At 33.5% G+C, this 26,201-nt stretch overlaps 1 protein-coding gene across 1 annotated transcript in view; it reads right to left on the minus strand.

Moving 5' to 3' along the window:
• Window positions 1–26,053, minus strand: part of LOC125060356 (thrombospondin type-1 domain-containing protein 4-like) — an 85,620-nt gene extending 59,567 nt beyond the window's left edge. The window contains exons 1-2 of the mRNA XM_047665233.1: window positions 25,939–26,053; window positions 8,210–8,386 (exon numbers count right to left, since the gene is read on the minus strand). Coding sequence (XP_047521189.1) covers window positions 8,210–8,247 — 38 coding nt within the window. The 5' untranslated portion in view covers window positions 8,248–8,386; window positions 25,939–26,053. The remainder of the gene's footprint in view (window positions 1–8,209; window positions 8,387–25,938) is intronic.
• Between the last annotated feature and the right edge of the window lie 148 nt (window positions 26,054–26,201).

Genomic DNA, 26,201 nt, shown 5'->3' on the forward strand with positions numbered 1-26,201 from the left:
TCTGCAACTACGACTGATGTACTATAATGTTATTGAAGTCATCAATATCTACATAAAAGTGATATGTCTAGTTATTACTTATTTCCATCCATATCCAGGTGTAAAGTAGGGACTGAATGTAAATCATTCATAAAATTGCTTAAACCATGAGCTAGCGTCTAGCGACTTCCACAATGCCATGGAAAGCGTGATTGTTGACATTTGGTGATTGACTGAGTGAGACTCAATTCGAACAGATTTTGAACTCAATTCACCTCTGCGGCACGCTGATGATGCGTAATCGCAAGTGATTATTATTAATGGCAAGTGACGAAAATGTGACACGTACAGAATACGAAGACAGTAAAACTTACTTTAAGATAAAAGCCTTTTGTATGAATCTGACATTTCTCATTAATTCATCTGTTGCACCTTTTTTGGCAAAGGCCTCTCAAATCTCACTATTCCTGTCTGCACTGTGCCAGTCTCATGTACCACCTGCTTTTTTCCTTAATCTGGTATATCCACCTTCTAGAACTTAGAAGATTCTTCTTCTTTTCTGTCGATTGTTGAGCACCAGTTTAATAAATTGTTTCTCCACTTTTATGTTCCTCTTACGCCCATTACCACTTAAGTTTATTTATTTAGTTTAAGATAAGCATTGCCAATAAAAGATGTACCCAATTTTAATTATGTGGGATACTAGAAAGTACAAATTTATTATAAATAGCGTTATTTTGCCACTAGTTCCGATATATTCTTTCTACCTAGGAGATATGTGTGACGGCCGAGATGTTTGCGATACCAAGGGCCAGAACCAGTCGATTGCACAGACCCCGTTAACAAAGAGGTTGTCTCCGACACTATCGACATCTTTATATGTTCGCAGTAGTGACATAGTGTATTTTATATATTTTATTTGACATTTTCGCGTCTTACATAAAATACATACAGTAGTATTTTGTGAATAAATAAATATGAACTACACCAAATGTTTTACCCTGCTCACATCGTGGGTCCACAAACAATTTGTTAGCGCATACAATTTACTGCTCTCACGGCAAAGTAATGAACTCTAACAACTGGGCACCATTTAAGTGTTCTCGTGGCGAATCCTAGTTTGATATACGAGTAAAACAAAATGTCTATTAAATGAGATTTTATTAGGTTCGCGAGCAATTTTTGCCTTGTTGGCTAAGTTTGCACCACCAATATGTGGAAGCAGCCCATTGAAGTATATTCAAACCAATTCGACGAATATTTAAAAGCGTACCGATCCTTAAAAACCTAAGAGTGTGTGTCTTGGGCGGAGATATCATTTAACATCTTATGATCCTACTGTTCTTTAAAAAATAATCATAAGCTAAAAATCTATCAGAACTAAGTGTGCTGATGACATAGTATTTTAATTATATCATCAGCACGATTTGAAAACTGCGCGAAACCTGTGAGAAAAATGTAAGTAGAAAAGTCGCAAAGTGAAAGTGAAGTAGAGGTTTTGTATTATATTAGGAATATGAAATTGGCGTTTTGTATGGGGGGGGGGACTATTCTATTTTTTTAAATAGAATATATTTAATTAATCTACCTATATACCATTGCACTATGCACTTTTTCCATCTTATAGGAATGAAATAGGAATTTTTATTGGTCTTTTTCACACTTAGGGTCTCCATACATAAAAAAACTTGGGTTTTAGAATAATACAAACAATAATAAAACAAATGAACAATGTTAAATTTTCTTACGAGTCCAATGTTAAAACACTTTAGCGGAAAACAAACAGATTATAAAGGGATGCAGAAATAAACTCAACCAATCACGAATAGACATTTCTGTTTCACATGTACATTTTTTATATGGCAATGTTCCGCAATTATATAAATTAAAAATATTATTATATTATATATAATTAATAGCATAATTAAAAAAATTATCTTCGATGTTTTTATAGATTTATGTCGGTTATAGGCAACCCTAAGACCGCCCGCCCACACAGTACTTTAAACTGGACAATCGGACATCTCCATTAGGTGTTTGTGGCAGTAATAATGAATTCTACGCATTACTCACTTACTCATTAGGCTGTCCGGAAACACGACGGTTAAAAGATTATATAATTTTTAGTTTTTTCTTTAACTAGGGTTGCCTGGAAGAGATCGCTTAATAAATAAATAAATAATTTCTTCTACTTTTTTGCGGTAAATTTTTACAAATTATTAAAAATTCTAATCAAATTAAACCCAATCGCTTCTCTAGGCAAGACGGCACCGCCGTCGTCGCATAATACATAAAGAAACTTTAAGTTATTCACGTGTTAATTCGCGTGTTAACTCGCAAAAGAAAACAATGCGTTTTTGGTTCCAACATTTGCAACAAAAAAAAAATCAACTCTGACTGGGCAGTCGAAACCGCCTTCATTGTGATTGTGAAATATTTGTGGAAGTTCAGGCAAAGTTTAAACAACGGAAAACATTCATAATAACTAAAGAAAAATACTAAAAATGACCTTGAATTTTCCAATTTAAACTCTTCCTAGCTAATAAGGGTAATATTTAATGTCTTTTTATAAATAAAAAATTGTCACTTGTCATATATTTTTAGATGACTTCAAAAATTTGTGTTTCCTCAAACTACGTATACAGTGAGGTCCGATTTCATTGGTTTGTTTCAAAAAAATAGTTTTGACATACATATATGTATTATGTATGTGTATAAAGTTCACCGGGTCATCTGGTTTTTAATAAATGTATGATTATTTACAAGTCTACACATATAACATTTTTTACAGCCTATTGCGCAATGTGTATCTTAAAAGTTCGTTAGTTACTTTGCATAGTAAACCCAAATGTCCAAAGTGATGGCGATAGCAGTTATTTAATGTTCCACGCCTGGTCCATTTCGACATTAAATGGGATTTCCCATGGATTTTATCTTTTAAGTGCAATTACGTTAAAAAGGCTGGTGTCCCTATGTATGAGACATGCTGCTTTCTATCGCTGATTATCTGTTCGCCGTCCTTCGAACAAATATTAGCTCAAGTTCAATTACGTAATATATTTAATTATCTTATAAACATTATTCCTTGGCGCAACAGTCACCCACGTAGCTGTGGCTTCCCAACGAACGAACGAAGCAGTGAGGTCGCTCCGTGAAGACTGCGAAGTGCTCAGGAAACTTCCAGGCTTCTGGAAGGCTGGACTTTACGCACAATGGACCAAATGGGCGTCTAAGTGCGGAAACTGAGTCCACACTATATACATACTCAAATAGAGTAGGAAGGTTACTCTATAACCGATCTTAATGATTTTGTATGCAAGTTCAATGTGACCTTACTTGACTTCGATTCTGGGGCAAAAAAACCAGCCTGGTCTTGGTTCGATGTAGTTCTCTCAACATCCGTATATTTCCTTCAAGAAAAGAGCGTACCAATTCTTAAAAGGCCGGCAACGCACTCGCGAGCCCTCGGGCATTGAGAGTGTCCATGGGCGGCAGTATCACTTAACATCAGGTGAGCCTCCTGCCCGTTTGCCCCCCGTTGTATAAAATAAAAAAAATTGGATCGGTATAAAAACTCATTATCGGAAGTTACAGGGTAAGAGACCTTAGGTTATAGAAGTAACATTATTTTTAAATTTTGCAATAATTTTGTTAAATACGATACATTTTTATATAATAATAATAAACCGTTAATTTTCAAAGAAATTTATACACTCAGATTATTTAATTATAAAAAATGCGCTATCAGTCAAGAGTCATTAATTATCATAATAAAGTAAGTTAAGTTATTAATAAAGTAATTAACTGTTACTATTATAGTTTACTTCAATTATGTCAAATGTTAAAGAACTGAAAATGGCTGTTATTTTAACTAGCGTTTATGTAGTTATAATATAATGTTGCACAGTTATTCGTTCTAACGACCCAGGATACCGTTCACAGCCGCCGTGACAGATGCAATATTGCTGACCTTGTGAAATAAAACCTGTGTCCACACAACAAGAAATATGCTTTAAGATTTGCTTCGTTAACTTCAATGCTATAAAGAAAGAGTAGAAATCGCGCCAGTGTATTAGAAAAAATCTAATTCGGGCGAATTTCTTATTATTTAATTTTCGGTGTGTAGGTAAACACTAGCCACGAATATTTTTGAAGTGTAACTTCTTCAGGTGCATGAGGGTAAAATTAGCGTTTAGCGTCACGAAAATGTGCAGCGTTTTTGTCGAAGAAAAGGGAGAGACGGATTGTGAGAGTGAGAAGGGCGAATTACAGTATAGAAATTCTATTATTAAAATTTCGTAAAGAGAAGAGAAGAATTTATGAAATATTAGTATTTTATATTTTATGCAAAATAATTTATTGAAATCTCACAAGACGAATTCTAAAATAAACAAGCCTCGTTTTTTTATTATCGAAGAAATAAACTTAAAAAATTAAATTTATAAGTTAAATTTATCAGTCGTGAAGCAGTAATTTTACGATTTGGCATTCTGATAAACAATAAACTATAAGCTCCCTCCTTATCAGACCGTAATATAACTGCTTTACGACTGATTTGAGCGCAACCGCCGCTGCGAAAACCGCTGTGCGAGTTCGAAAAGTGAGTTACAGAATCGCAAGGCAGTATTGATTGACGTTTGATCTGTATTGTATACTTTATGTTTTTAATATATCATAAATATATTTATCTTGATATACGGGAGACAATGCGCTACTTTTTCTGAATCTCCGCGTGTTTGTAGGTGTTGTGCCATGTGTGTCAAGCCGCCATCATTCGATACTGTGTGAATCTTTGTTTGTTTACATAATCCTGTATAACGTGATTGTGAATGGTTCATATAATTGTATTTACTTTTAGTGTCGAGGAGTTTCAAGGAGGATAGTCGGTAATCCTATAAAAACATTTCGAATAAACATACATAGCATACACTGTGTCGTACAAAGTATAAAAGACGAAACGGTTTACAAAAATACGACAAAAACGAAACATTTAGTTTGATCTGTGCAAGTACAATAGCGCTGACGATTCCGAAAATATGACATTATGTCAAAGTCAAAAATTATACTTATGAACGTTAAAAAAGAAAAATACATTAAATGCTTCTAATTTTACATTGACTGCCAGTTCTCAAATTAAGGACGTATAACGGAAGAGAAGAACTGGCAATAAACTCTCCGCCACTCTTTTGTTTTACACAACGTTTGCAGTAGCCACCTTTACACCATTTCCACATGGGATATGGGACTAAACTCCATGGTCAATTCATTTTTTTTAATTGACTGTTGAGTAAAGTGACAAAAGTTTTGCTTTATGGGCTATAAATAGATATTAATTGACATACCATGTTCTCTTTGTAAATATATAAATCAAACTCAAAATATCTTTATTCAAGTGGGTAACCAAGTACACTTTTGAATCGTCAAGTTAAATTAATCGTAAATTTACATTTACTACCAGTTCGCAAGTCAAGGGCGTAGAGCGGGTAAGAAGAACTGGCAAGAAACTTTCCACCACTCTTTTTAATCGCCAAGTATGTATTGTCATACAAATTGAAAATAAAATCATAACATAAATGAATGTTATTTTTTGTTTTATTATTTATTAGCGCTTAAAAAGAATTACTAACTTTAGATAGTCTAGTACGGGGAACTTGCAGCCTGCGTTTCCTCCGAGAGAATAAACATTGTGCGTATGTTCTATTCTAGTAAACTACCACAAATTTATAAACTTAAGAATGAGAATCACACGCTCAAGCCGCAAGACAAACTGCTGAATTGAAAGAAAACCTAACATCTTCGCTTGAGAGAATTATCTATTAATAGATTTATGTGAGCCCTTAAATAATTTATCTCTGAAATAAAACCTTATTGTAGTGTTTTGACGGGAAAGTTTAATAACTAACTTTCAAGTGACAATACGCGGGAAAGCTATAACAGTAAGTGCTCGTGGAGTCGTAAAACACTTCTTTCAAATGCTTTATTAACGTATTGTGCCCTTTGGTAAGTGGAATTACTTTCACTGATTCACTGCAATTTAAATGTGTAGAAAACTGTATATGTAAAAACCTTCAAGGACAAGTTAAAAGTTCCGATAACCTAGCATATACATGGAGATATGTGGTCTCTGCCTACCCATTTGGGAAAAAATATATAAATTAGTCTCACTTCAACAATTCTATATACATTTAAATTTCTCGTGTCACAATGTTAGTTCCCATACTCCTCCGAAACGGCTCAAACGATTCTGTTTAAATTTTTTATGCATATTCAGAAAGTCTGAGAATCGTCTACTATCTATATTTTAAACCCCTCAGTGATAAAGGATGTCCACACAAAAAATTTGTTTCTTTTTTTGTCTTAGTTTTTTTATGATACAGCATACAAAAATACATACAATTCCAATTTTGTATCCCTCTACGATCAACCCCTATTTTTTATTATTGTAGATAGTTATTTTTGTTGAACTAAAAAAATGATTCCTAGTAATAATATACATGACAAAACAAACGTTTGCCGGGTAGGGTCAGCTAGTTGCATTATAAAACTATATTGGCCTAGTAGCTGCAGCATTTTTCAGAGGATCATTTTTTTATTATTTGTAATTCTATTGTAATTCAGAGATTAATGTTTAATACTTAGTATAACTAACAAATAGTTTTAGTCCAAAAACATTTCCTAATTTAATGTGCTCGAACAAAATTTTATACTCACAAAAATTAAAAAATATATATATATGTTTTTTATGGAACATAAGATACAGGTATCACTTATTCCACGTCATTAAATTATTAATCCCTACTTATCGGCAAAGAAAACAGAGGGTATAGGCCGAGAGAAAAAGCCGGTAAAAACTCTCGGTAATAACGTGACGAATATTCGAATATCAGAGTCTTTCATAAACGTTTATTTAAGCTAAGTCAAGATAGCAATTACTTCAACGACACCTAGCTAAAATGAGTATTGTGTTCCTTTAATTACTAATTACAATTATCAATAACTAAATGGACCTTATGAGTAACGTAAGTTCAATAAACGAAGCCGGGTGTCGCTCGTAGACTCTCAACGTCAGTTAAAAAGCCGTGTTGTTATCTCAACAGACTTGGTAAACACTTGTAATGAACGGTGCTGCCGACCTAGTGACTGGAATTCTATGGAACCGTATTTATTTTAAGAACGGGAAGTTTCGTCCTTTAGAATTACGTCGACTACCACTTCTGTGTTATTATCACGTCGACGGAAGAGGTCGTAAGTTCGAGCCCCGGCACCTATGGATTTTCTTTCTAAGTTTTACAATCGCTCGTTGAAGGAAAACATCGTGAGGAGATGCTTGCCTTAGACCAAAAAAGTTGACGCGTGTGTCACAGGAGGCTGATCTACTTGCCTATTAGATTGACAAATGATCATGAAACAGATACTGATCTGAGGGCTAGATCTAAAATAGTAGCGCCACTGATTTATTTTTATTAATACTTTATCGCATTAAGAGTATAAATAGAGGTAATACAAATTATTAGAATTAATCGCTAAAAGGCGATCAGGCAGCCTTAGTAAGAAAAAAGGAATATTGAATGGATTTACCTTATTCACTTAAAAAGTTATATTTGTAGCTAAATCTTTATTTTCAGCTTAAATTGTTACATCTTAAACTTTAGAATAACGTGACTATTTATGCAGATTTTGCTGGATTATTATACCATATTTTCTTTCTTTAAGAGTACAAACAAAGGTTATAAAAATTAGAAAAGGCGGCTATATTGCAAAAAAACAATATCTTTCAGGCAAAGGAAAATAAATACATAAGTGATTTACTTATATTCCAGTAAAAAAATAGTTATCCAGTTCAAACAATTTGTATGACAATACTTGGCGATTAAAAAGAGTGGCGGAAAGTTTCTTGCCAGTTCTTCTTACCCGCTCTACGCCCTTGACTTGCGAACTGGTAGTAAATGTAAATTTACGATTAATTTAACTTGACGATTCAAAGGTGTACTTGGTTACCCACTTGAATAAAGATATTTTGAGTTTGAGTTTGAGTATATTCGTAAATCCGTATTTTTATCTTAGACGCCACAGAAAGCCGAGAATGAATACCGAGCAGATTTCCGTCAACTTTACGCGTTCAAAACAATTTTTTTTATTATTTTACTGTCTTAATGTTTCCAGAACTTCATAATGTGTTAAGGGTGTTGAGGAGCTTAGGGATTTTGAGAAGAAAAGCTAAAAAACTCACCAAAAACGCTTCTGAGCCCAACGTCTGAATCGTTTCATTTTCACAACATTCACTTTGACGAACTATTTGTCCATTGTACACTACAGTCCATATACTAATAAACAACAAGTCTATATAATTGTCATAGGAACAAAATCTACGTCACTTCGTTGAACATCGCTTCAATTGTTTTACGACCTGGAACAAATTAACATTTTTGTTAATAATCTAAATATCGTATGGGTAAATTAATAGACAAAATTCTTGAGCTCAAAATCAATTGTAGGGTGAAATATATTTTTTGTTGAGAGCAGTATTGGCTTAGTGGCTTCAGCGTGCGAAACTCTTCCCTGATGTCGTATCCCAATGTACCAATGTAATTTCTGTCTATGCCCATTTAACATTGGCTCGAACGGTGAAGAAAAACCTCCTTAGACCAAAAAGTCGACGGCGTGTGTCAGGCACAGGAGTCTGATCACGTAATTTCCTATTAGACTGACAAATGATCATGCAACAGATACAGAAATCTGAGGTTCAGACCTAAAAGGGTTGTAGCGCCACCGGTTTATTTATTACATTACATTAGTACAATACTTGTATAACATAGTTTAGACTGTTTTAAATATTAACTGCATACAGCAGCAATAAGGCTTTAAAACCATTTGATAAACTAGTTGAGAGACAAACCAATCGTTAATCTAAAGTGTCAAATGACAGTCTAATTAGTAAAATTTATTAATATTACACCGTTTCAAAATTAGCTTTAAGTTTAAGCTAGTTGGATTAATCAATCTATTGTTTATTGTATACTTTGGCATATTTAAAATATTAATATTCCTCGGTCTTATACAAACTATTTACATTACTCAGTCATGTATCAGTCTTGAGATTATAACACAAATCACCAGAAAATATGTATAATGAACATATTTAATGTAACTAAAAAAATGCTTATAAAATAATAAAAAAAACTTTGGTAGCCTTCTTTAAATATAATGGCTTTGTTATTCTTCTTTAATATTAAATATATTATTATGATCAATGCATCTTACAATTTTATATATATATAATTTGTAAAAGTAGGCAATAATTGTTAAACATGTTTTATGTGTATGTTTTAGTGTGTATTCCGTTTTTGGATTTTGTGTATAATGTAATTGTTTAGATATCGTATAATAAGTAGCTGTTGCAATAATGATAAGCAAAAAAATTATTAGCTTATTTATTTAAAATAATTCTGATGCATATTTGTGTTATACCTACCTAAAACATATTTAAGCCGATGAAATGAGAAGCTTCAAAATTTATTACATTAATCAAACATATTTCAATGGTCGTAAATATGTGATAAAGGAAGTCATAAGATAAGAAAACAAACGTAAGAGTCGTTATGTATGAATATAAATCTGACACCAGCATCCTAAACATTTTTATTTCATATGGGAATGTTATCATCGCTCGCATACAGATAAAATACATTGTGATCTAAGTGTGAACAAAGTACATCAATATTTTTGATGTTAAATTTATCTTAGCGATAAATAGTACCGTAACAGCTATATTAATGAACGCCCAGGACGTTGCTCATTATAAAAAATGCATTTCTAACGTCAGTTGTCGAACCTTCAAAACAACAACGTTTGACAGATGACATATATGTCTACTGTCAAATTGTGTTACGAAATGATGAAAACAATGGAAATTGAGGTTACCAAGATGGACTCCTAATGGCCTTTAAAACTACCAAAATTCTCCAATTATTACCAAGAACAAGACCTGGCTGTATGGGCTAAAGTCCTTTGCCTTTCCGATTATGGATAAATTAATATCATCATCACACAATGATGAAACAGAGGACATTTTAACGATGTAATATTACGGTGTGAGGTGCTTAGTACATTATAAAATAATAGCATTTCTAACCTCCTAATCATTTTAAAAAACAACAAACAAAATTACATACTCATTGTACATGGGTTGCGACAGAAACAAATCTGAACCTGAAAACAGTCCTGGAACCAGAGATTCTACACTACTTACGGATCACATCACTCTAGTGTACGTCACACCTTTTGAGATGGACCCGATGGACGTCAATAAATATTAAACGGAATTAATCAATCGGAATTGAGGTTATAATTCGGCAGACATTAAATGAAGGTTAATAACAAAATAAAGAATTCGTTACACAGCCAGATTTTTAACAAATTAAAATATTTACTTTTAGATCTATAAACTTAAATTTAAATAAACTTAAATTCTATAAACTTAAATTCTATAAACTTAAATTCTATATGTATTAGATATAGCCTGCGACAGCATTGTTTAAATTTCAACCCTGAAGTTCTGCGTTCCAACTCTGGATGTGTACCAACTTTTTCTATGTGCGCATTTATTAGTATCCATATAGTATACACTGCCCTCAATCTCAAATTTGATTTATTAATTTTCATTTTTTAATACATATTTGTTGTTGAAAGTACTAAAATTTGTTGTTTGAGTTAAACTAACCAAAATGGATAGCTATGTAATCCAAAGTAAATAATAATTTGATTAACAGTTAAAATACGTCGAAGAAATTTCACAAAAAAATACAAGATAACAGAAACACAGTACGTAAAACAATTTATTAGTTAAACCGTTTAATTTTATAATTGTGTTCAACAACTGGTGTAGCCGAGACAAACTGAAGCTAAAGTTTTTTAATTAAGACTTTAGCGGACTAAGGGCCACATTAACTTTGATTTTCACGGAACTAAGAGTAATAACTTTTGTTTGGCATAACTAAACTATAAATAAAAAACGAATCGAATATCATTTTTTCAATTTACAAATCAGCGACAGCAGCGCAGACTCCTTAACGACAATTACCCAACACGCGGCAATAATTAATCTAAACTTCATTAGTCCTAAAACAACAAGCAAATATTGAATTATACAAAGTAGCAATTATTCAACGCTATAAATGCTTTTCCAAACATCGCCGTCCGCGGTCACGTTATCTAAAGAATCAACAGTTACAACATATTACGAAACCTCTTACTGTGTCAGTGTGCTAAACTAGATAACTTTATCTATTCGATTAAATATTATACTACGCTAGAAAAGCAGTCATTGCACTTTGTCTTCGTAATAAATTGGTGCATGATTCGCAAAATTTCGAGCATTGGAAGTTCTCAATAGTACTTCGTTTTTTATGTAAGTTCTGATGTTAAGTGATACCGCCGTCCGCAGTCACATTGCCAAAAGTCTCGCAATTGCCGCCCTTTTAAGAACTGTTACGCTCTTTTTTTAAAGGACCCTCAGTCTAAACTGTTTTGAAATACCTGTGGGCAGCTGGTTCCACATAGTGGTGGTGCAAAAACTGCCATAAAAAACGCTCAGTTGTAGAACGACGGACGTCAAGGTGATAAGGATATGTTTATTATTTAGGGTGAGATTCAGAGACTAGAGAACTATATGCCTCCCATATGTCAACATGTATTTGACATACGGCTTAGTGGTTATGATTATAGGGCAGGGACCTCAAATAGTAATAAATTAAATCAGTCTTATTACATAGTTAACTGTCATTTGTCATTTGACACAAGACACGTGTCAGCTGTCAAACTTTGTTTGTTGTTTTTGAAAACGGTTCTGTAACACTGATTAAGGGGTTAGAAATGTTATTTTTTTTAATGAGTTACGTTCTAGCCGTTCATTATAATAGCTGTTACAGTACTCTTTATCACTACTAAGATAAATAGAAAATAAATTAGTTTCACACCTGCGCTCTTCGCCTAGTAAAATTAGACACGACAAGATAACACGAAAATTATTTGATTTACAGCTGTGGTTGTGAGATGCATGGTATTCTAATTGGGCTGTACGACAAATAAGTACTTTTTATATTACAACTTTTCTTTTACATCGCTATTCTGCTTATATATATATAATTCTTAAAAAATATCATACTACAACAGTACAGCTGTAAACAAATTCATCAAAATCAAGTCGTAAAAAATATATGTATAAATTTTAAAGTCTGTTTTAAGTCGCTTTAGCCTTTGTTAATTTTTTTTTATTTTGTTTTGTAACGACATAGGCTCCTTCAATAAAAGAGCAAAAAAATTATTAAAAGGCTGGCAACGCACTTGCAATCCTTATAGCAAAGTGAGTGCTCCTACCTCTGTTTTAAAAATATCCGCTTATCGATAAAACTAGTTTCTGCATGTCTCAGTTTATATTTTACTACCTTTTAACAATGCAAGTTATTGTGGGCCACCAGTGAAACACCAACTAAAAGCTCACACACATAGGACTGTGTCGAACTAAAAATTCGAAATATGTTCACGTGGGTGTCAGTGGTCTCGGTAATCACCGCTACCAGGAACTGTGAATTACTCCCATAAAGGTATATTGCTTCCTTATAGCGTTGATTCATTCATCTATACGATACTCAACAAATTGATTAATTATATACTGTACGTTTATTAAGGTTCATAACTGTATAGGATTTAAAATTTAAATTTTAAAAATTGTACTGGCGGTTTAAATTTAGACAAGGTTATATGTTGACTTTATTACAACTTATAAAAATATATAAAATAAACCAGTGGCACCACAAACCATTTTAGGTCTGGGCCTCAGATTTCTGTATCTGTTTCACGATAATTTGTCAAGGCAATGTGTGCAGCCGTCGACGGTTTGGGTCTAAGACAAGCCAGTTTACTCATGGTGTTTTCCTTCACCGTTCGAGCGAATGTTAAATGCGCACATAGTAAGTCCATTAGTGCACAGCCGGGGATCGAAACTACGACCTGAGGAATGAGAGTCGCACGCTGAAGCCACAAGGGCACAACTGCTCTAATATCCTAAATATTTCATGACTGATTGTGATCGCGGAATAATGTATGAAAAGCCTCTTAAATACTTGGTAAAGTTTTCATGCGATAAAAGTAGTGTTTGGTAAAAGCTCAGTACAATATTGTGGATATTTATACAATTTCCGATCGATATATGCCATATTAATATTCATATTTCAATGTACATAGTAATAATAACAATTAAAAATTAAAACAAATTTAAAAGTTGGGTCCCTGTGGCAGTGTACCTTTAACGCTGGCAGCATTTCCTCGCTGTATTGCGATACTTATTCGATGAGCGAAGAAGCTCTGGGGTACTATCAACCAGGCGCCGACTTAAATCTTTAATTAACGCCTGTGCACTTGAACCACACGGCCCAAGAGTAATTTTAATGTAATTAAATTCTTAAGATAGATAACATTTTATATTTGTCTTTACAAACTAACACGCAATTACGCAACCAAAAAATGTTAAAATCAAGTTATGTATACTTGCTAAGTTAATATTAGTTTAAGGTATTACTAATTTGTCCAGTTAGATGTTAAAGTACACATAAATCAAAATTCAACATTTGCCAGCCAAATTACCTTCAACATTAAGCCAGTTAAAAAGTCCGTAAAGGAAACTCGAATCCAAAAAGATCAATCTCCTCAATTTATATAAAGCATTCCATTAAGTTCATTTGAACGACATAAAATTCCAAATCCAATTTAACAAACCTTTCACCATTATAGGTGGTCTGAATACTAGTTATTTGATAAAGTTTTATTATCCAAAAACATGGCCCATTTCACTCTGTTCCATTAATTTGATATAAACAGTGTCGAAAACGTTATTAACGATAATCTCCAATAAGATATAATTTATAGCTTAGTAAAACAAAATAAAGTGGCGCTACAACGATTTTAGGTCTGGGCCTCAGATTTCTGTATCTGTTTCATTTGTCAATCTAATAGACAAGTAGGTGATCAGCCTAATGTGCCTGACACAGGCCGTCGACTTTTTAGTTCTAAGGCAAGCTGGTTTCCTCGTGATGTTTTCCTTCACCGTCCGAGCGAATGGTAAATGCGCACATCCAAAGTCCATTGGTGCACAGCTGGGATCGAACCTACGACTTCAAGGATGAGAGTCGCAGGCTTAATCCACTAGGCCAACACTGCGCCAATCCAACAAAACCCTAAGCTGCAGTTATGAATGCAATTATGAGCAATGAATATCTACGAGGGCGGTATAATTAAGATTGAATCATATTAATCGTTTTACGTCAGTAATTAATCTCAAGAGACAATACAATGTCGTACAATAGCTCAATCAGTACATTCGAAATCAAATTAAAAAACGAACAATCAAGAAGAAAGTTGTCCTTCAAATCCCACTCAATTTAATGAAGTTTTGATAAGCACTTGAAAAGCTGGATTGTACACACAAAAAGGACAAATGGAGAAAGTTCAGTAGGCACAAAGCCAAAATTAAGAACTTTCGACGCACAATAGGTCATTTTAAGTTTCGGTATGCTGTATGCAATTTAATGTATTCAAATTCACGTGATTAACATACACAAATGTTACCTTAGCTGATGTTGAGTTTAAACAAAGTTTTTGACAAATAATAATTGTTTGTACAAGCCGTACTCGAATTAGCATGAACTTAGGGCCCAATTATCGCCTGTTAGCGAGCTTCCAGTAAGGGCACCAACCTCTAACCCCAGCCTTCGATACAGTGACCCACTTAATTCTGTTTGAACAAAATTGTATCGATACTGTACCTACTGGTTAAACTTAAAGTCGTTAAACGGCGTTATTATGTGATAAACGTGGAGATGAATTGTTATTGGTAAAGATCGTTTTCATAGACGGTTACCAAGTAACAAATACGATAATATGGTCTTTATAAGTTTAGTTTATATTCCGTGTAAACTCATATTATTATACTTATAAAGAATTTATTGATTTTGCTCTCAAACATCACACATGTTACAAGGAAGACAATCTACTAAGAAGACAAGATACTTAGGAAAATATGTTATAGAAAGGATATACACGTGAGAAAATGCCATGAGAACATAAGAAGGCGCAGCGCTAACCAGATCCATGCAACTTCCTCACAATCGAGTAGCCCGCGATATCGCACACAACTCACGAGGGGACTCTTTGTATTGAAGAAGTCGCACGAAACCGCCAAATAGCCGCATATACACACTGTAAATACATAATTATGTAGGAATAAAGAAAATAATAATAGGAAATAAGAATACAGCAAGGATTATATAACGACTCGGAGAAAGCTCTCCATGGAGTTGCTGAAAATGACCACCGAGTCATTTTTGCATCACAGTTTTATTGTAAATCCGACACAGTCTGTTAACAGCCTTGCGATTCTGTAACTCACTTTTCGTATTCACACAGCGGTTTTCGCATCGGCGGTCGCTATCAAATCAGCCGTGAAGCAGTCATTTTATGATTTTCCGTTAGAGCTAATGTTACATGCATAGACAGAAAGTGCATTGGTGGACAGCCGGGGATCGAACCTACGAGCACAGGGATGAGAGTCTCGCTGAAGTTACTAGCTTCTAGCTTGCAATGTAAGACTTTGAACACAAATAATATCAATATAACATAATATATTTCAAAGCTCCAACAATAAAGTTACGACAATAAATATTTATGAGCGAAAACTTTCGATTATGTATTCGTAACTTCAAAAAACCCATTGATTTAGAAAGTGTACCGCAATATGATACTTAAGAAAATTGCTAAACAAGTTGCGGTTAAACTTTTACCTAAACCGCGAGAAAAGGGAACGTGTGGGTGCTTTTATATGACATGCGGTTAACCGCGGGTAGTGATAGCCGATATACTGCGTTTTAGCAATATCGCTTTCAACATAACATGGCCTCTACACTTTACTGCTGGAGTGTTTAGAAGCTTCTAGAGTTGTATGAAGATGGAGTAGCATAAGAATGGTCGCATTACAGATAGGAAGAATCATCTATCACGTTCGAATCATGTATACGCTTATGTTAGAATTCGTAAACTATTATTTATAGCTATGTATTTTTTTTTAGAAAAGGGGGCACGGGCTGGAGGGTTACATGATGTTAAGTTATTTTTTTAAAGGCAAACGGGCAGGCCATCTGATAATAAGTAATACTGCCGCCCAAGGACACTCACAATGCTAGAAGGCTCGCAAGTGCGTTGCCGGCCTTTAAAATTATACCGCTACCCTTGGATCTCAATTCAAGAAGGCCCACGAGTAAAGCACTTTTATGAATTGGTACGCTCTTTTGAACGACCGTAAGTCGAATTGGTTGGTTGATCTAAAAATGTGGCTCAGTTTGTAGCAAGTGTATGAACGCATCCTTTTTATTGTTTAAATGAGCCTTTGCAGTTTTGGCTGCCAGAGCTGCCATCAAAATCTAATAAAACACCTTGAATATTCTAACATTTAAGTTAGAATTTTTATTTATTAACAAAGCAATGTTGCCCTAGTGGCTTGAGAGTGCGACTGTCATCCCTAAGGTCGTAGGTTAGATCCCCGGCTGTGCACTAATGGACTTTCTTTCTATGTGCGCATTTAACAATAGCCCGAACGGTGAAGGAGAACATCGTGAGGAAACCGGCTTGTCTTAGATCCAAAAAGTCGGCGTGTCTCAGGCACAGGAGGCCGATCACCTACTAGCCTATTAGATTGACAAATGATTATGAAACAGATACAGATCTGAGGCCCAGACCTAAAACGGGTGGCCTAAAAATTTATTTATCAACACTCCGTTGCATTAATACAGAAGTATAATTAAAATAAATAAAGAGGGCAACTAGCCACCTTATAAGCGATAAGGTTCACTTCACTGTGAGAAAAAATTAAAGAAATAGAGCGCAAGAAGTGCAAAATTACATAAGACAAAGTTACTTAGACAAAACTAATGAAACAAAGCAAAGCAATTTAAATATGTAATATTTTCTAAGCCAATATAATTCGTTTCAAAGGGAAATTACCTCATCAGATATTAGGAGCATTAAGTGGGTGTATCGAAACCAATATCACATTATGGTACCTTCTGGAAACTGGTGAAGTGAATGTCCTAAGCACCGTTAACCATACAAGATAAGTCCGGTTTGTAATAACTATGTATTCAATGATGATATAAACTAAATAGCATGCAAAATTTCCGATATAAATATTCACTATGACTGTTATGGTTTAAGACTGGGTTAGATGAACACCATGTATCTTGTTATGTGCTGCATTGAGTTGTATTTAATTTTAACAATTACCGTTTAAAATTAAAGCATTAATTTATTAAAACAATTACCGCATTAAAGATACATATCAATATGAGCCTAGTACTATAATTGGGACGGCTGATGGCGAGGTGTATCTCGTTCGTATGTACATATTTATATTATAAAACCATTACTACTTATATATATAGTTTCTCATGTAAATAAAAATATTTTTTTGTAATGAGAAATTTATTTCATTACAAAAAAATGAAATAAATTTCTCATTTTTTTTAATGGTATTTTAAACATTTTACAGCACCATGCGCCTATTTTATTTTAGAATAGTGAGTTTTTTTAATGTAGGCACATTTTTAAAAGAGTAAGTATGGAGTTACTTGCCCATTCTTCTCCATATGAAACTAACTTTTGGAAGGGGCAACTAGAGTCTTTTTATACAAAAATATTATAAGATTTTGATTTTCAAAGTGCCTTTTTAATATTTGCAGTAAATGATTTGTTTTTTTTAGTATATATAACGATGGAATACTATTATTATTTATACAGCTGTGTTGGCTGAGTGGCTTAAGCAAGCCTCGTCCCTGAGGTCGGGAGTTCGAAACACGGCAATAAAATTTTCTTTCTAGGTATTTGCTCCGAAGAAAAGTAACGTACGGCATGTCTCGAACCCACAAATTGATGACATGATTGATGACTTGATTAAAAATAAAAATGATTGAAGAAACGGTTGCAAAGTGAGGCCAAAACCCATTTAGGTTTTACCACCTCTATGTGAAACCAGGTGCCCACGGAACCAAGTCCACTTAGGGTCCTTTAAGAAAAGAGACTACCAATTCTTCTTTGCAATTTTTCGCTTTTAGGCAAGTTTCGTTTCTATGCTATATTTTCCTTTACCGAACAAGTGTTATTACTTGCGTACGTAGAAATAAATGGTTCACAGCCGCTCAAACGCACGGATTTGTACCACTTAAACGACTAAAAATGTGATATTTTATTCCAAATACAAGAAAAGGAAAGAGTTCAAAGGTCAAGATTTGCACACAAGTTGTGTGCGTAAATATATACATGATAATGAAACACGAAATCCCGTAAGTATCAAAATGATTGATAACACAGTACATTGAAAGACTATACAATTAGCCTGGCTACTTGAGAGTTGATGGGTCAACAGGCGACAACGATTGCCACTATTGGACATAATTATATAACAGAACACCCGTGATTTCAGGAGGTCAATGACCTGTTCACATATCACGTACGCTGGCGTCTTGTATTGAAATCCTCTGTACCTTCTAATCCTGGAGCACACACATTCCTAAGCAGAGACAGATCTTTCAATAATAGCTGGTAGTAGAAATGATAATAATAATAAAAAAAAATATTGAGTGATGTCCAGTTCTTCTTTTCCGTTCTACGCCTTTGATTTGAGAACTAGCAGTAAATGTAAAATTAGAAGCACTTTATGTATATTTATTTTTTGACGTTCATAAGTGTACATTTTGTTACCTATATGAATAAATGATTTTTGAATTATGTTAAGAAAATTGATAAATATTTAGCAACAAATAAATGGTGGCTACTTCTTTTTTATTATCAAAACAGTCTCTTTAATTAAAATGATTCCAGACATCTTATAGCAAGTGTTGCCACATTATTTAAACAGTAATAATACAATGGAGTCCATCGGCCGCGTCGGTTTGAGCACAATTAACTCAAATACTACCAAACAGTGTTCACCAATAGATAGTGAGGAAGATATTTATAAAATATATGCCTATCTATATAATACATGAAATCTTTATTTTACTTAGCCTACCTTTTTAGTACATACCAACATGGAACATTTAGCTATGCTACCCTAGAGACTTCAGTTTTCTGGAATGATTTTTATTAGGTTTTTGTGTAAATTTTTCTCTATAGAAAACTCAGAGTTCAATTCATAAGATTTTAATTAACAAATAAAAATTGGGGTTTATCGTAGAGGGGTGAAAATTAAGGATTGTATGTATTTTTATATGCTGTATCATAAAAAAATAAAAACAAATAAAAATATCTAAAAAATAAAAATTTAGGTGTGGACCTCCCTTAACATTTAGGGGTTTGAAAGATAGATAGTAGCCGATTCTCAGACTTACTGAATATGCATAAAAAATTTCATAAGAATCGGTCGAGCCGTTTCTGAGGAGTTTGGGAACGAAGATTGTGACACGAGAATTTTATATATGTATTAGATGTTGCATTGCCAACGCACTTCTCAATTAACACGGAATTTGAACTCACACCGACAAACACGTCATTACACAAAAGTCGTATTAATTTCTGACACATTATTGGGATTAAAATGATTCTAAAATTATAAGTATCAAATCACGACTACATTGAAATCCTATTAGATAGTTCCTAAGATTACAAAATAAATGTTTGAATAACATATCAAAATCTCACACTAGTAATTAGTATAAAATAATAATATATTGGTTCATGAATAGAAGTTCAATTTAGTGTTTTTGTCTTTAGCATTTCGCTATTGAATAAATGTGACAAAATATTGTAACTGACGAATTATCTGTCAAAAGCCATCTGACACAAACCCGTCCTGGACCAGGTATCTCAGGGTATAGGTTAGTTGAAACTGTTGTGCCTTCTGTTCATAGCCAGCAGATGGGGCTGTTGGGTGTTAGTGGGTAGGAGTCCATTGCACTTAATGGACCGACCCCTACTGGTCTGTAAATTGAAAATCTTACCAAAAAAAAAGTTCGTAGGTTAGCCATATTAGCGTTCGGGCGTACGGCTGTTAGTAACTTACTTCGAGTATGTGTTATTTGCGGATCTAAGGGGCCGTTTAAGTATTAGGTAAGCACTATAGGGGGGGGGGGGGGGGGTCTTTGATTTTCATATTTGGTGATTAAGTCAATAGTAATTATTTACTTTTTTACACATATTAACCAAACGTTGTCTATGCTTGAAAACGAAATGCATTTGCGAGGATTGCTACAAAAAGTTAATACCTTTATGTACTATTATTTTTGAGAGCTTTGCTTACTTTTAATGACAAGAGGAAGGGGGGGATAAATTGCAGTATATCTGCTTACGTAATACTTGAACTACTACTTAGGGGCCCCTAAGAAAAAGCACGCACGTCCAACAACCAACCAGATCTATTATTCAAATAATTCAAAACCTAATTTGCTCTCAAAACCTTAATAACGTGGTATCAATGAAAACAAAGATGTTCCAAAATGCTTTTAAAGTTTTCTCCCGTGACACGATATAAACACTCTAATGGCTTCTAAAATTTAGTGTCTCTTCAAATAAAGTGAAAGTTAGGTCACAAAAGTTCAAAGATTTGAGCCAATTTTCTCGGGAAATGTTCGACGTGTTTGGATTCGATTGCAATAACAATTTTACATTGTTACTTCCTGTCCTAAATTATACAGTTACTTTGTTGGGATTGTAATAACTCAGAAGAAACTATTTAAATTGAGATATTATTCATTTTTCTATTCTACAACTTAACTCTTCCTTATATATTTACACACAAATAATTTCTAAAAAGCCTCATCACAACTCATGCTTTAGTTTTATTTTGTTTGTTACTTTAGTTTCGTCTTAGTATATTTCCTTTGTATATTTTATATCTACGATGGAAGGCAGGTCTTCAAGTCTTCTATAGTAATAGGCACGAGCCTCTCACAAAGATAGACAATCATGTAAACCCGTAAAGTGCAATATTAGAGCCAAATAAACATTATTATTATACATTAAATTTAAAATAGATTACATAGGATCTGTAGCCCGTTCACAACACACTGTGGACGTTTTGGTTTTCCTTCATCGTTCGAGTAAATGTGCACATAGAAAGTCCATTGGTGTACAGCCGGGGTTCGAACCTACGACCTCACGGATGAGTTGCACGCTGAAGCCACTAGGCCAACACTGTTCTGGCTCTGTAATGTGGCTTATCCGCAACAATTAATGTTCCAAAGGGAATTAGAACAGTATTTTTTTGCTTAATTGTAATAAGAACAGTTATCACACGCATTTCTTATTTAAATCTTTAATTCACCCACAATTTAGCGGAGAAATAATCAATAAAACCGTAGATAAGTCAATTATGGAATTTAACAAGCCTGCGCAAGCGCCGCGCTTGATGTTATCTCGTCAAGATGATGAGATTCGTCATACTTTATCAAATCTTGTCACATTCCTATTATTCAGTTGAAATATTAAAGTAGTTAATTCTGTAGTATTTTTTCATCATAATTACGAAACAAAACAACACAATTCAGGGTTGTGAGGCATGGACTATTAAACCGTATACACAAATAGTCCTCGAAGCTTTTGAGATGTGGTGTTACCATCGCATGCTTTGCATCAGCTGGATCCAAAGAGTGACGACGTGTACGAACATGAATTACCTGCATACTTCGCCAATGTTTACGGATTTAGCTAACTATAACACATGTTGATATTTTCCATTTCACCTAAGAGGATGTGAGGAAATATTTGGTAGGCGGGAAGACTTTGACTTTGAAATACATATTAAGTACCTATTAATTTTGTTTTGTTTAATGTTAAATTTCAGTTTTTTTTTATTTTATATCTTTTTGTCTATTAATGTACTTATGTTTTCTGTTTCATATATATTGTTTATCAATGTAATCTGTTTTGGCGTTGTATGTATATTGTCTAAGTCATTTGTTTTATAATATGTATGTTAGCTGTAAGATTACTTATATAAATAAACTTGTATCACATTCTTCTGTCTGTTTCGTATACTTAATAAATTGTACCATAGATACTTTTTACGGATCAACTCACTAATATACCAGAAAGATTTCTCGGAAAATATATAACATTTAAAGGAAATATGTATTAAATTTTTTTGTACAAACTAAAGTTCACTCAAAATGACTCACAAACTAGTAATACGACTATTGTCAAATTGATACACGTGTCTTTTGAATTTCAGGGTTAGCTAAAATGATATAAATTTAATAATAATAGAGCCATCAATGTGTGTGCCTACGAACTTAACTGGGGCAATGAAGCTTGTGTCAGAACATGACATGACAGATTGTGTGTGAATGTATAAAAAAACCAGCCATTTTATTTTTTTTCATTGTTAATTACGTAGGTACGTAGAAAAAAGGTTCCAACTCGGAACCAACAACATACACAGCTAACGTGGTTTTTGAATCATTAAATAAACATATGATTGACCACTGATGGTTCCGGTCTTATTAATTTGCATTAGTTTGTCCAAAATCAATGTCAATGTAAATAAACTTTAACAGCTTGTTACATTAATCGCGGATGAGAACTACCAATATCTATATAGAGTTGTTAATTCGATTTATAATTTTAATTTAGCGTCCCTAAAACAATACAGGAACAAAATCTGCTATGGCATTTAATCAAATATCTCAGTAAGATAAATAGTACAAGAGATAACACGGTTCCCGGCGGGTTCCCACTCGCCCATAAATATCATGAGGATATTTTCAGAGAAGTTGTCGCCCAGGCTTGACGAGACCACCACCAGACCTAAATTTAAGCAGATAAAGTCCCTTTTCAGGTAAGGTGGGACACTCTCCTGCTGCCTAGCTTCTAAGTCACAGATTTGCCTGATCACGTGGCCGATAGGCAATTCTGTCCCTTTCATTTGTATAAAAAATACAGCTACTCATTTTAATAATATAAACCCTTACAAGCACTATTTGTATATAAGATTGTAACTAATTTTTGTTAATAAACAAATAAATAATGTTTTTAAACCGGAAATAATATAACTGTCAAATAATTACCTACAATTCTCATAATGTCAAATAATGGTTTAACACTCATAGACTCATAGACATCATGTGGCATGAAACATTGTTGTTTTCATTTTTGGTATTATATATCCATTAATTAAAATGTGAACCCTTGTTATTTAACAATATATTATATTGTATAATAACTATCCTTTAGTATGTATGTTAAATAACATACGTACTAGTTAAAGTTATTGTATAAAAAAGAAATACCATAACCCTCTAAATAGACTAAAGAAATTAAATATGTTGTAACAACTCTTTAAATTAAGAATGTCAATAAAACAGAGTGGTTTGCTTTGAGCCGGTTCTCAGTGAACACTCGATAAACCTCAATCGATTAAATGCCCCATTTGGTAGCGATTCTAAGTCTATCATTCATAATAAATTATTAATGGGAAGAGCATTAAAAAAGGCATTCCATATTTCAACAAAGAACAGACATATGGAAAAAGAAACACTTAAACAAAATAACAAAGAGAAAGCAGAAAACAGCAACAAACTTGCGAGACTTTTGACATTGAGTGTGCCATGGGCGGCGGTATTACTTAAAATTAGGAGAGCATTCAGCCCCCTGTTATATATATATAAAAAATAGACTAGAGATTTTTCTTATTTGGCAGCCTAAATTATGGCTGTTCTAACTTTAGGTATATAATTTTCTATTACATTTTCATTTTTTTTTCATTTTTAATTTTCACCTATAAATCCCTATGAGTTACTTGTTTTTGTTTGATGAAATTTACTGTAAAGATTCCACAGCTTAGTTCACAAACTTCAATCACTATTTCGGTATGACACAGAATATGCGCACTCAATTGAATTAAATATTGCATAGAATACATCTAATTTTTTTATGCTATTTTTGTTAACTCGAAAACTATCCGATCGGATAGCATTAATACCCGATATTATTTCTTAAGTGTAATAAAATGCTATACACGAATGTTTAAATATAGTTGAAATACTTGAAATTGCATGTAATAAATAGAATAATGTAAAGTGACGTGCGGCGTGGTCGCAGCTTGCCATTAGTTCACCGGTATCGGATTCGCTTCCTGACTAGACCGCTGTATTAGTGACGCTCTTCGATTATTTCAATAGGGATTCTGTGGTCATTGCTATTAATAGAATGGAAATAAGCAAATTTGACATACCAAAACGCGGGCACTTGTTATGTTAACCAATATTTACATTTGCACAGCCCTGCGATTCTGTAACTCACTTTTGATAAACAATGAACTACAAACTCCCACCTTTTCAGAATGCCAAATCATAAAATGACTGGTTCACGACTTATTTAAGAGCGACCGCCGATGCGAAAACCGCTGTGTGAGTTCGAAAAGTGAGTTACAGAATCGCAGGGCAGTACTTAATGTTTTATTTTTACTTTAATGTAAAACGAAATTGTCATTTTGTTTATGAACAGAGTAAAGATTATTGATTAAAGCAACTTACACTTAACTCTGTGAAATATTTCAAATCTACTAAGCTTGAAACTAGATTTAAGTTTGATTGACGTTACACGACGTCACTAACAACACAAATTTTCAGTGGGCCCACATTTTGAAATGATAATAATCTAATATATAAAATTCTCGTGTCGCGGTGTTTGTGGTTAAACTCCTCCGAAACGGCTTGACCGATTCTCATGAAATTTTGTGTGCATATTGGGTAGGTCTGAGAATCGAACAACATCTATTTTTCAGCCTAAATGTTATGGGTAATCCACCCCTAAATATTTTATTTTAAGATATTTTTTTGTTTTTATATACACCCCCCCCCCCCCTAACTTTCACCCCTCTACGATCAACCTCTAATTTTTTATTATAAATGATATACATGGCAAAACGACGTTTGCCCGGTCAGCTAGTAATAATATATACAAATCTAAAACAACACGGTAAATAGGCGTTTTAATTAATATTATATTTAAAATCCGCATTACTTGTCATTGCTGTAGTTTTTTGTATTAATTCTAAATATTATTTTTTTAGTTTAGGAATTTAAATGTGTACTGTAGCCCTTTAGGCACCTAAGTTGTTTTTTGTGTTTTCTGTAATTTTAATTATAATAAAATAAAATAAAAAAAACCAATGCGATTGGTTATTCATCATTCATCGGGTCATTACCAAGCTTTTTTCGACACATTTGCAATGCAATTGCAAATTGCAAATACTAAAACACCCTAAAGCACGCACAACGGACCAATTATGAGTCTAAGTTCGGAAACTGAGTCCACCATCTAACACCCGTCATTTCCGTATTACGATCCGTCAAAAAAACTTTTCGTTATTTGAAAATTGTAACCGGGCCCGCCCCATTTGGCAGCGAAATATCCAATACTCTTTGACCAGCCATAGAGCTTTATTAGTGTACAAATACCTGCCCGTTTGTATATGGCCAAGGCAATTTAAATCTTAACAGTTTTATATCCGTAAGTTAGATATAGGAACCGGCCATAAAACCATGCTGCACTTGTCGAACGTTGACACCTCAGTTTATCTTTTACTGATAAGCTAATTATACGTTATGAAATTCAGTTAGTGGGAAACATTTTCATAAATGATATCAATAACCTCATTAGCCGTACTCATAGTTGTTGAGTTAAGGACAATCTCTTAAGAAAATTAAAATTAAATCATAGAAGCTAAAAAATCCATAAACATTCGTTAATTTAACAAAATATTATAAAGAAATAGATAGTATTTACGTAAAGAACCTTTGTTTCAGTTAATTCAATTAATAATAATTTTAACTTAACCTTTGAAAAGGTTAAATCTAAATTAACCAAATTTATTGTATTGTACCATTCCTTTAAAAAATAAGTATTCAAACACTGACTTACCTTAGCATAATTAAAAATTAAAAATAAAACCAACGAAAACACAACACAATATAAGAAAATGTTATGAAAAATTATTCCCGTTTTTTCTCTAACGCGTGAAGCGCTTGCGTCTAACAACAAACAGCTTTCGACTGTTTGAAAAGGGCCTAGTACAACTTGCCGACTCGTGGAAAGTAAAAATGTTATGGTAAAAGCAAAACGTCTGGGCAATTAGATAACCTTAGTTCAATTGCAGTATGGATTTTTTCACCGAATTCTGACAT

The sequence above is a fragment of the Pieris napi genome, chromosome 2, assembly GCF_905475465.1.
Source record: "Pieris napi chromosome 2, ilPieNapi1.2, whole genome shotgun sequence".
Taxonomy (NCBI): Eukaryota; Metazoa; Arthropoda; class Insecta; order Lepidoptera; family Pieridae; genus Pieris; species Pieris napi.